Genomic DNA, 13,493 nt, shown 5'->3' with positions numbered 1-13,493 from the left:
TGCAACACCCAACCAAAGGCGGCATAACAGTGTCGCATCGGAGCGGGAAAGTTGTGATGGTAGCTTTATCTTGAGCGAAGAATCCAGTTCATATAATTGACACCTTTGGAAGCTGGTAGACGACCAGAACGTGCGTGTGAGATCTCGAGCCAGCAGGTAAAGTTGTCTTGCTGCATTATTCCTTGATAGAGTAATCGGGACCACACGGGTTCCTTCATGGACTGATTGGGCTGCATCATCGGCTAATTGATTTCCGGTAATACCGATATGTCCAGGCAGCCATTGATATATAATATGATGCCCTCGTGCTAGAGCTTCATGATGGCAATGTCTTATTTCATGTACCAATTGTTCATGATTCCTCCTACGCATGGCAGACTGCAAACTCTGAAGCGCTGCCTTCGAATCACAGAATATGACCCATTTTCCTGGACGCTCTTGAATGAGATATTGTAAAGTAGCCCTTATAGCAGCAAGCTCTGATGCCGTAGATGTAGTCATATGCGACAACTTAAATTTGATTGTCATTGCTGTAGCCGGAATGACAACACCTGATAAGCTGCTGGACGAGACGGACCCATCAGTGTATATCTGCGTTCGGTCCAAGTACAACTGATGTAATAATAGCAGTGTTGCTTGCTTCAATGCTACTCTAAAGTGATTGCTTTTCTTTTTGATACCCGGAATTTCTAGACGTACTTGCGGCTGGTCGAGGCACCACAAAGGACATGCCATTCTCGTAGCTGGCGTATATCCTGATGGAATGCTGTTTAGGTGCTTGGCTATGACGTCTGAAAACGTAGCACGTGGCCAAGTGGTGGTCGGGGACACGGCTAGCATGTCGGATATGCGCTCTGAGGCAATCCATAACTCTACATGTCCTGACCCGATGGTCTTTGGCAAGCACGATTGTGGCATAAGTAGAAGCGCATCGGGGCAGTCCTAGGCAGATATGCAGTGCCTGACCCTGCAAACTCTCCAATGAATGAGTATTGGATTTGCAAGTGTTGCGCTACAGCTTGTACTGACGCAATAGACCCAGAAATAGGGCCCTGTACTGCTGTAGCATGGAGGCCACAGAAGTTCCCCATGCTTTCCCGCACATGAATTTCATTATATGCACAATAGATAGCAGTCTCTTCTTCAAGTACGCACAATGCGGGCTCCACGAAAGACTTCTGTCGATTATTATGCCCAGGAAACGATGCATCCATGCATATTTGATACTCTGCCCATTGATGTAAACTTAAAAATTAAGTCAAAAATATTAAGTCAAAAGGAAAACCAATGAGTAAGAAAAAACAACTTATCGACTATATAAACAGCAATGCTTGCAACCTTTATCTGTTGCACTCAATGTTTTATCAATTCAGCTATAGCAGCAACTGTCTGTTCATTCACTTTCATAGGTGTTGCGCATGTTTGCTAGGCCTAGCATATTGAAAAGTAAGGAAAACATTTTCGATTTTGTTAGTTGCAATACTGGCTGCTTCATTAGTGAGCCACTACATCAGTGTTTCACAGACGTAAAAGAGAAATAGTATGAGGAAAGGCCCTCGCCAGGTTTGGGCATTGCAAACAAACAAGTGTGGTGCACAGATTGCTTATGAAGCACATGCATTGAGTGAAAACGGTAGAGATTCAAAACAGAATGCCACATGACTTCCTTTTGTTGGAGCTGCATTTCAAGAGAGACTGCAAGCTAACATTCATATGCCTTCGTTGCACATGTGTGGAGTCACTTGTAGTTCACAAGCTTCACTTATTGTAGTGCCTGATTTGGGTTCTTCATTTAGGGCAGAGTGCAGAATAAAAAGATAGAGGAAAAAAAAATAAAGAAACCAGGGATCGTCACATAAACATAGAAGCACTCTCTTACCTCTGGCAGTTGGGAGTATGCATCACATGTGAATGCTAGTCGAGGCAAATGGCAAGAGTGTTTCTTTGGCAGTGCAGCTCACATTCTGAAGGCACAGTAATAGACAGTTTAATTTCTATCAACTCGTCCAATAATATAACTCATCTGAAAAATTATTTCGGTGAAACTCTTCCCAGACAGCCCTTTACAGCTTCCCATTTTTTAAGCAAATTTTGCCCAGGGGCCTGGTGAAGAGCCCTTCAAATTGTGTCTGAAGAAGGAATGTGTCTGCTGTTATATAGATGTATTTTGTTCTTGTATTTTATTTGATGTTAAATTTATTGCTTGCTTATTTTTTCAGCTCACTGAACTGTATAGTGTAATTTAATTTTTATTTTTCTGCATTTAATGTAGCTTATTTTGTTAATGAAAAACGAAAAAGTGAAGTCTTGATTTAGGCCGTTAAATTACAAATGTTTTAGTATGAGCAGCAGCTTCTGCAGCTGTCACATCCCCCACATGCATTATTTTTTGCTTCTATCATTCAAGAACTCTTCTAAAATGGCAGTTCTTAATCCACTGCTTTACTTACTAGGAACATCTACTGATGTTAGCAGATATGATGGCCATTTTGATCATACCTTTGAGACAACAACTGCTGGTGTGACAATTCAAGCTCCTCAGGTAAGAGGTTTATGATTTGATCTTTTGAAGGCATAATTTCATTTATTTTACCTCTCTTTTACTAATAGTTGTCCATGAATTCTCCTTGTTTTTAATGTGTAGCAGTGGTTTGCAGTAATGTAATCAAACACAAATTCTCATCCTAGTTTTGTTTTACAGATAGGCTTATATTTATAGGCTTATATTTATTGAAGCAAAAATGCCTATCTATTAAAACCTAATAAATTTGTTAGTTGTATTTTTGAAGTGGACAGAAGGAACTCAAGAATTAGGTATCTTGAAAGTATCATTTGTGTATTGTATAGCCGTACAGTGTATACCTCATTCTTTTCATCAGGAAGCTGGTCAGACTAGATACACTCTAACCTCATTATAACAAAGCCACATGTGCCAAAAAATTAACTTTGTTATATCCGAAATTTTGTTATAATCATAGTTTTATAATGCTGTCTTTATAGCAAGACTGTCATTTCGTTATAACAAATCATTTGTTATATTCAGGTTTGTTGTATCGAGGGTTGAGTGTATTGGTGACCTTGAGCTTGTTGTGAAGCTTTCCCAAGAACCAATTGTAGGTTCATTGCTTGTGACATTGATAGTGATAGTGTGCAAACAAATAGTCTGAATTGTTGTGATCATTTCCTGTTCATGTTAGAGCCCAGAGTCACTACATAAGGCATGAATTTGGGAAAGCGTGAAATTCCTAGCTACTCAAAACAAGCAGTGAAAACTCTGCAGTGAAGACGTTCTGAACTCCTGCATCTGCAGAAGCAAACAAATAAACGTATCAGTATAATTACAGAAAATATTTGTTTATTCATTAGGATGAAGGTAAGTCCTGCAAAGAAAAACTACCTAGTGTTTAGTGATTAACTGGACTGTTTGAGATTAAAAGAAATGATAATAGTAAATGTGAAAAAAATTGACGCAGTGAAAGGCTCGCAAGGCTGGGTAACAGCACAGCTGCTGCACACATTTTAGCATCTCTTGTTAATTTGTTCAGAATGCTTTGGTGGTGATTGAGCATGAGCCAGTTCATGATGATGAAAATGTTCTATCTACGACAGACTGCAAACTTCGGCCATAACAGCTCTGTTGTAAAACTTTCATAGTGCATCTGTGCCTCAGAAATTGAGCGAATCTAACTACTGACCACTTTGGTCCTCAAAAAATTAACAAGTAATATAAGGGTTGCAAACACCGATTAAGAGATCTCTACAGACGTAACCAGTAATTGCGGTAGACCTAAATGAACCGTGTGAAACAACGAAGCCACACATTTTAGCTTCATTTGTTGACCATCTGGACAGAATGCTTGGGTGGTTACTGGTTCATGACGATGATAGTTTTTTTATCTACAACACACGGCTAACCTTGACCAAAACAGCTCTGTTGTGATAAGAGATTATTAAATACAGATTTGTGATGAGAAAATTTCTTGTTGTGACTTGCTAGATTTCATGAACATTTCAAATGCCTATTAAAGTGAAGATGGTTCTGTTAAGGTTGTAATACTGGAGGGTATTGAGTAATTTCATTATAGATGTACCTAACCTAAGAGTATTGGAATTTGTTCATTTGAGTGAAATGAGATTAGGTTATTAGACGTGTTCATTATAAGGATATGCTGAGAAAATCAGTCATTGAGTAAGCGGCCACGTTACTGTGGCACGTTGTCATGGGACATAATGTGCCACGTTATTGTAAAACAGTAAAAATTAAAACAAGGCCAATCAATCAACTTACATTACATGGAAAGTGATGAGAGACTGAAAGTCGATCTCATGAAGTACATGCTGAAATGATGGGAATAGACCTGCCACAGTGGACTAGTGGCTATGGTGCTTGACTACTGACCAGAAGGATTCAGGATCAAATCCCAGTTGTGGCAGCCGAATTTTGGTGGAAGCAAAATGACAGAGGCCTATGAACTATAAAGAACTCCAGATGGCTAAAATAATGGAGTTTGCCCTCTGCTATGACATCTTCCAATCTTATTGCGGTTTTGGAACTTGAAAACCTCTACAGTTATTATTATTATTACTGTGTTTGTTGTTGTTGTAATGATTGTATTACGATTTTGGACTGATTCAAGCAAACGGTGAAGAATGTTCGAGGTATGGATTCCATTTGCTTATTTTGAAATAGTAAAAATTCTAAATATATCGCCGTTCAGGGTTAATGTAAAGATGAATAGCTGAAATAGAACATCAGGAAGTAATTACAATCCTTTAAGCATAAAGTCGAGGGTTGACGGAAGCCTGTTTGGTAGGGATGAAACATGAAGCAATAATCGTTTGGTCATTGTCTGTAGGTGTCTGTCATTTTATTCTCACCACTAAGCATTGACTATAACATTGCTCATGGCCTAATGGCCTCAACAAATAGGGCCAATGGATGAGAACATATTGCACTACATCTATATGTGCCTTTTCTGCAATAGCACTGTTAATGGTCTAGTGGCTAAGGTACTCGGCTGCTGACCCGCAGGTCGCGGGTTCGATTCTCGGCTGCGGCGGCTGCATTTCCGATGGAGGCGGAAATGTTGTAAGCCCGTGTACTCAGATTTGGGTGCACGTTAAAGAACCCCAGGTGGTCAAAATTTCCGGAGCCCTCCACTACGGCGTCTCTCATAATCAAATGGTGGTTTTGGGACGTTAAACCCCACAAATCAATCAAATCAATAGCACTGTTAAAGGTGTAGATGGATTTTTTAGTCAGTAACACTTTTTATCTCCATGCAAAGTGACAATACTATAATCTCTCCATCTGTAGCTAAAAGCTGCAAGGAAATCCACACGAATTTATAAAAAAAAAGCATCCCGGTTAAAAAAAAAATCACCCTGTTCTGGGATTCCAGCCCGAGATCAATGCGTTTTTGGGGCAATTGCTCTAGCACCTTCACTGCCATTTCACTCTCTTTTCCTTCACTTAAGAAGAACTATCTCCTCATACTCTTGTGAGAGAAAGAAGTCGCATAAACTCTTTCCCACTTTCAGCTGTTCTTTAGGTATTACCTAGTATTCCTACAACATACACTATTGGAGGCTTCTAATCTGCCATCATCACCTCTTCTTGATTGTTTCATCACTGTTTGCTGCAATAAAAAAATAAGCTTATGCACTCCGAAGTAATGCAAAATACAGAGTGGCATTTGTATGCAAGTGCATTGCACTTGGCACATTTAGGGGGGGGGGGGGTATGATGGGGTTAGTCCATCATTGTTGTTTCAGCTTTCCCTCGCAACAACTGTTTTATAGTCGTAATTCTCAATAACGAAATTTTCAAGGAAGCGATTTTCATTTGTTGTCCTGAGAGACTTTCCAATTAATTTTTTTTTACAACTCTAGCTCAAACAGTCCTTCGTAGTTTTAGCCTTGGACCATTTCAAAGGATTTCTGTATAATTTGAAAATATTTCTGTGTAATTGGTAGATAGCTGTTCAGGAAAGGTACATTCATGTTTGAAAAGTTAAATAGGAATTTTGAGAAAAATACAATATTAGGCTGAAAAACTATGCGTGGTAAGAGCTACTATGAAAACCAGCAATTATGATTTAATGCACTGAAAAAGCATTCAGGGTGGAAAAACTGTAATCACAACTTATGAGAATGGCAGAAGTTGAATATACTTAACGAGCCAAGTTAACCGTATTCATTACAAAAAAAATACATATGCACCAGAAAAAGGATGGAAAACAACATGTAATCTACCTTTTCATCCGTCATTTCTAAGTAGGAGCTGTGATACGTAGTACCATTTCTAAATGGATTCAAGCACACCTGCTCATTCGCCACTGCACTTTTTTGTTCCATACAGTGTGTAATACTTTTTACTTTTGAAAAAAAAAAAAAAAGGTTATTTTGTGCTAGAAAACTGTTTCAAGTTTTTTTAACATAATCGGCAAATATCGCCTTGGATTGTGAAATGATGTGCTAGTAACTCTGAGTGTTCTGAGCTTGCATACAAGCATCTTTAATTGCAATTCAGATGTTTTTGTGCAGGCAAAAGATTTGGTCTGTAGGAGGTTAATGACCGCATCTATCAGAAATGATTGCTGTCTCACTGGTTTAAATATTATGGCGCTTCATTACCTGGTGAAGCATCTTTTATCAGAAGACACACTGTGAAGTATGGGAAACATCATAATTAGGGCAATTTTTTGTTTGCTTAGGAAAACCTATGTCATTTTCTACTCATCATTTGTAAAAAGTTTTTATGTAGGTATCATCTCAGTGACTGAATCTGCTGTTTCCACACATTTTGATGCTCAGCTGGACATTAGTACAGTGGCAGCTGGTGGTGGCTCTATGCTCTTTTTTCGATCTGGGCTTTTTGTTGTGGGACCAGAGTCGGCTGGAGCGCATCCTGGACCTATGTGCTATCGAAAAGGTGACTACTTAGATCCTCCTTTCATATATAAAAAGAAAAGTCTGCATTTGGGTTATCTGACAACTTTCTGACAGTATGGTGGGTAAAATAAAGTACCAACACAAGCAGATATCCTTGACACACAAGCGATGACTGAATTAATTAGCACTTGTGTGTACGTGTTGTCTGTCTTGTGGGTGTGTTTTTGTGATGGTCAACTGTACGTTATGTTAGGCCAGTTGGTGCGTAGTTATTTGAAAGATGAGGTGCAAGCTTAAAAACCGAGAAGAACGAAAATAGACAAAAAGGGCGCATTTTCTGTCTTTTCGTTCTTATCCGTTTTTAAGCTTGCACCGCCATGCTTTTAAAGTATTGTAATGGTACTTACTTATTCCAAGATGAACCAACCTGCCCTAAAAGAGGTATATATATCATGTTATTTCATTTTCAACTTTGTTTTTTCAGGTTTCAGTGACATTATAACCTGATAACCACTATAGTTCCCAGAGAATGTCTTGTAGATAAGGTTGTCTCTGTTTCTTCCCTTTTTAGCCTTTTTAATGCCTCACTGAAACAATTGATAGGTATTTATGACAGCTCTTTAGATGCTCTATATGCATAGTTCATTTTGCATTAAAAAGGTGACACGGGTTAAGACATTGCATGTCTTGATGATACAATTCAAAAGGCATGAATTCTTTGCTTTTGCATGTTACAAATTCATTTTGTGATGTGTGCAGAGGCTTCTGAGGGATTTCACTAGGCTTGTGCAAATATTTAAACATTTCAAATATTAGAATAAATATTACTATATTTGAATGTGCTTTGATTCGAATTTAAATTGTTGAAAATTTTAAAGTATTCGAAATGAATAGATATATGTACATGGGTTCGCATGTAATCTTTTGTAAAGGGGCTTTCGTTGCAGTGGAAGGGTGCTAAGCAGTGAAAGCACTAATTCAAATGTATGTTAATCTGCATGCAACTTTTTGTAAAGATGACTTCACTGCAGTGAAGTTACGATAAACTGTGAAAACACCTATCCAAAAAAAATCTGCACTGCTGCGAAATTCCATTTCAAGATCAAATGAACCTATTACCGTCACATTGATTCATCATTTTTTTAGTTTAAAAGTTTGTTATGCCAGCTTACATGCTCCAAGTGTAGTAAATTTTAAAACAAAATATTTTACAGGTTATCACTTGCATTTTACCAAAAGTCAAATTCTGCTACTATACAAAGTTTCTTCCACCTTCTTCATACCAAAAAGAATGACATTTGCAGATGATAGTTAGGTCATGACGAATATGACCATTTTTTTATAATATGTGATATATACTATTCAAATTCAATTCGAAATCATTCAACCAAAATCTGTATTTGCTTCAAATTGGCTTTGAACCTAAATTTCACTATTCTCACAAGCCTAGATTTCACAGTATTGCTGATGTTATGTTCGAACTTTTAACTTGACCCTTGTAAATTATAATGTAATTCTGGCTGACTATTGCCACGTGTGTTTATTGCTTTATTCTGATGTATTCGAATATCAGTCGCAAAAGCTGTTAACAATGCTCAGCACAGATCGTGCCACAATGTTTAGGAAGTTTCACGATTGTTTGAGATCATTCTGTAAAGATTAAACACAGGATGTGAACAGTCAAGTTTACTATAGAGCTTACGCAAGCACCAGAGATAACGCTTGTGGGGTCTCCGCGAGGTGAACCAGCGCCAGTGTGGGGTCTCGGCGAGGCGAACGAGCGCCTCGCCACGCCACGCTCTTGGAGTGAACGGACACAGCAGACGCGGTTGGCACAAAGCACACAACATACATACATTTATTAACTAATTTAGATGACGATATCGTCCGCCGAATGTTACATCAATTTCAACTAACGCGCTACCATACAAACAACATAACGCAGTGACACACTAAACACACAATAACATGATAAACACACACTAACACACCCAACACACTAACACATACCCAAGGCGGCATCGCCAACGCCTGACTTTCCACGTGGGACCCCGGCGCGAAGCCCGCGGTGCCGAGCACCGGGGACCCACGCTACAGACAACCGTTCGCGGCAGCTGCCACGCGCAGAAGAGGCTCGCTCAACGCTCGCCCATCACCAAGGCCTGCCTTCCGCCAGGGGCCACCGCCGGCGCTACCACTCTACCAACAGTGGTACTCAAAGCGAACACAACGCCATCTATTGCCCGGCGGTGGTCACCACCGAAACAAAGCCTTGGGGCGAGACACGTGCGCACGCGGCGCAGACAACTTTACAGGGGGGGGGTGTCAGCACCCCCACACGCTGCAAGGTTCAATTAATCCTGTATAAAAGACATTGCGTTCTGCTGATGATCAGATTGCTCGACAGGCGACGACTGTTCTCGCCACTATTACTTGTACATTGGCTTCATTCACTGGGCGTAAATTCGCCCAAATAAAGCATCTGTATTTTCCAGTTTTTCTGCTGCTTTCTTCACCATGACAGCCACGTAGCAATATAAGGGAGTTTTAGAATAGTGTACGCTAGGTTAGCGTTGGTTCCAGTCACCCGCTATTTCTGTCACCTAATGGTAACCTGCAAGAGGTAAGTGACGCATACGCAGTAGTGCAAAATACTAATGCGAAGTTTTGTGTACACTATTTTAAAACACCCTATTATGTGCTTTTCAGTAGACAGTCATAGTGTAAATATTTGGCACTATGAATGATGTATTTGTGGTAATAAACATTTAAAACACCCTATTATGTGCTTTTGAGTAGACAGTCATAGTGTAAATATTTGGCACTATGAATGATGTATTTGTGATAATAAACATTCTGTATTTATGCTGCCTGTGTTGACTGGCATTTACTGTCATTAGCGACAGTAGTGTAGATTATAGGACAAGAGATACAAGCAGGACACACACATTAATCATTGGGAATTTTTTGTTCGAGGTGATGTAACAAAAATGCACTAAAGATGTCTTGTTTTGAGACTCACAAGCACCATACTAAATTAATTGTTCGGCCAACCTACTAAGGAAATAATTATAGACTAAATGCTGTCAAATCTAAAAGGACTCAGCCGGGATAAGATCAGCCAAGCAATGAGTTGTTTATTCTAAAAGTTTACATAGTTTACATAGAGAGCCAAAGGAAAACTTTGCAAACATATGGCTACTGCAGAAAGAAACAACTAAACCAGGACAGCAGCGTAAACAATTAGAACTGACATCTTACCCGCAAATACCACTTTGTCAGTTTCTGCTTTTTTTTTGCCACAGACTAATTTGCCTAGTATTTCATTTTCTATGAAAAGATGAGATAAAAAATTCTGAAACAAGGGGTGTTGCTGGCTCCAGCAACAACCCATATTCAAGGATTTCACAGCCAAAGCTGTAATGAAATCACAACAAGGGTGCTGTAGTTGTCCGCCGCTGTCATATTCACCGCTGCCGGTGTCCGTTACGGATATGGCTCGAAATAAGAAAAAAAAAACTAAAAAAAATATTCAGAATGAAATGGGGTTTCAACCTAGGTCCTCTCTGTGGCAGCCCGGTATTCTACTACAGCCATGCCGGTGCTTGAGACTGTTGCAAAAACACCCTATACAGGCAGTATACCATGCCCCACCGTGGTGGTCTAGAGGCTAAGGTACTCTGCTGCTGACCCGCAGGTCGCAGGATTGTATCCCGGCTGCGGAGGCTGCATTTTTGGATGGAGGCGAAAATGTTCTAGGCCCTTGTGCTCAGATTTGGGTGCACATTGAAGAAACCCAGGTGGTCGAAATTTTAAGACCCCTCCACTGCGGCATTTCTTATAATCGTATGGTGATTTTGGGACGTTAAACCCCATACATCAATCAAGGAGTTACACCGAGAAAGAACCAGGTTAATATGTGAAATATAGCATAGTCGAAGAGTAGAATAACAAGCAGGTGTCACTTTATGCGAATTCTGTAACTTGGCATCGCATAATGTGCAGTGTGTAATGAGTGGTTCGTTGAATGCTTCCAACCCACTACAAAGGGCTCATCCATGATTCTTCATTGTCATCAGCCACCGCACCAATTTATGTCGTCCTGGGTACCTTGCAAGCATACTTGAAATTGTTGCCCCAGTATCGTCTACGGCGTGCTGTAAAAGTGTTGCTTTTCCAGCTTTCGCTGCGACTGTGCTGCACTTTTAATCTCTTCAAGCCTCCATCTCCTCCTGAACTTTTGTCTCATTTGGATTTTTTAAGGTTGTTGCATGTGGTTTCTATTTGTATATCATACGTTCCTATCATCATTTATGGCTTTTATGGGCGTGGAGCAGCTTGCTAAAATGACGTGCTCTCACTCCAGAATCTATTTGTTTTCTGCTATAACACATCGTGCTACTTACTGCATGCTCTGTTATAAGGCTTTTCTCCATTACCCATCTCTTCTGCCCAAGTGCATGTGTGCCTGGAAGGAGGCACACATGCACACCTTACTCCGGTTTCAGTTAATATAAGTGCATTCATTAACAAATAAACATTAATTTGACCTATTATATTTTACCTGTTATGTTTAATGGCTGCTTGGTCTTTCAAAACCTAACTCATGCTGGTGGCTCGTTTGGTCAGAAACAGTCACGGCTAATGCCAATGAGATCAAAATAACAAAGCGCAGCAAAACAAGTAAAACTGCATGTGCTTAGTTTTAGCCTGAGGTTCCTTATATGGAGAATGCAAGGAAGAGGAGGAAGCTCTGTAGTAGCACTGTTGAGCTGATGACAAAGCTTGGCAGAAAAAAGTGAACTTGTGAGAGGCAACACGAAGATTACTTTGTTGCTGTTTTGCAATGCAGTGACATCTCTCTCTGCTGCTGCCACCGATTGCTCTGGTTGAAAAGAGGCTGTTTTCAGTCGATTACTTGGTGTATAATGACATCATCTCGAGGGAACCAGTTTAACAGCTGCAGCTCAGCAAACTGAAGCTTTCTATGGAAACAATGATTTTTTTATGCAGTTTTTCTTCCTCTGCTTTGTTATGATGACTTCATGCACACCATCGTTAATCACATTTTGTCCCTACCATTCTCTTCTCTATTCACAGGAACTCCATAGCTTCACCTTATCCTGTTCAACCTTGCTAGGTGCCATATGCAAGATAAGTTACAGGCTGCCTGCATGTGAACTGTTTCATTGGGCTGTGTGAACCTTCTTACTCACCAGCCCATGCAGTGCTTTTGAAGGATGACCATGTTCTCCGTGTATTCTTAAAGGAGGCAAACAGGGAGGGAATTTGCTTGCATATCGGGCAAGGCTAGGTCTCCCTGTAACTTGCATCCTCTGCCTCTTTCTTTTTCCTTGCTTGTGATAGATACCCTCTAGTTTTTGTTCAGGTTTTTGTGGTATGTTTTATAAGTTTCAGGCTCTTGATTGAGGAAACGCAGGTTTAATTCTTATGTTGGCAAAATTTTTCTCCCTCTTTCTTTCCACATTTCTTGAAAAAAAAAAAAAAGGTGTTGCTTTGTCTGCCTTGTATTGCTGGGATTAGGGGCTAGTCAAGCTGCATTTGTATCACAGATTTTTTGCTGCATTCCATGCTACACATTGTACCTTTGTTTTATGAATGGCTGTAAACACTTAAAGGCCAACTCCAGTGGTTTTTTGTACATGTCAGCATAATAGTGCTTTTATGTTCCTTGGACACTCTTCTCACATGCCCGATAACTGAAATGCTAAAAAAAATCGAAAGAATGTTTTAATTTTCTAAAACCCCAATACTGAAACTGAAACCCAACCTAGTGCGCATCTACATGTGATGTAAAGATTTGCCCGATGCTGCCGGAACCTGCCTGATTGCACATAATGCCCGCCAGATAGCACTACCTTTCCATGCCATCTGTGGCCATCGGCTAAACGCTTACACTGTTATGGTGATTATCTGGCGAATCGTGTGTGGCTCATAACGCCACACCACTTGCCACCTATCGCACACTCATCAACAGGGTAAAGAAAATCGCACACTCAACTAAGAAAGCGCCGGCCAAACCCACACAATTCATAGCAGACAAGCAGATGCTTCAGTGGCACATAAGTTCGTCACTTCCGCCAGGCGAAACTCAACATCACACATACAATGTTGCCATTAATTCTCACAAGCGAGGTGAGAATTTCAAGGCAAGCTATAAAATTTATTTGAAAAGAATCTGCAAAACTCTCAAGCCTGCAATTCGGCATGAACATCGCAAATGTGCAAATAAACGTTGTGAGGTCTCGATAAGGAGACCATGCTCTTGGAGTGAACGGACACAGTAGACACGGTCAGAACGAACCAATACAACACACATTCATTTAACTTCTTTTAGAACAACGATATTGTCAGCTGAATTATTATAACATCAATTGTGATCCACACGCTAAATAACCTTACACAATATTACACAACACTCAATAACATGACAAACAAGGCGGTGTCGCCTACGCCAGACTCACCACAAGGGCTCCCGGCAGACGGCCCACGGTGCCATGCACCGGGGTCCCAATGCAAGAGACAATTGTTCGTGCCAAACGCCACCAGCCAAAAGACCCGCTTCTTTTTCGGGTATC

General features: G+C 40.2%; 1 protein-coding gene across 1 annotated transcript in view; it reads left to right on the top strand.

Moving 5' to 3' along the window:
• Positions 1 to 13,493, top strand: part of LOC119177180 (5-oxoprolinase) — a 129,757-nt gene that overhangs the window by 24,003 nt on the left and 92,261 nt on the right. The window contains exons 9-10 of the mRNA XM_037428582.2: positions 2,454 to 2,542; positions 6,817 to 6,934. Coding sequence (XP_037284479.2) covers positions 2,454 to 2,542; positions 6,817 to 6,934 — 207 coding nt within the window. The remainder of the gene's footprint in view (positions 1 to 2,453; positions 2,543 to 6,816; positions 6,935 to 13,493) is intronic.

The sequence above is a fragment of the Rhipicephalus microplus genome, chromosome X (assembly GCF_043290135.1).
Source record: "Rhipicephalus microplus isolate Deutch F79 chromosome X, USDA_Rmic, whole genome shotgun sequence".
NCBI lineage: Eukaryota > Metazoa > Arthropoda > Arachnida > Ixodida > Ixodidae > Rhipicephalus > Rhipicephalus microplus.
This window is presented reverse-complemented; position numbering and strand designations above follow the sequence as displayed.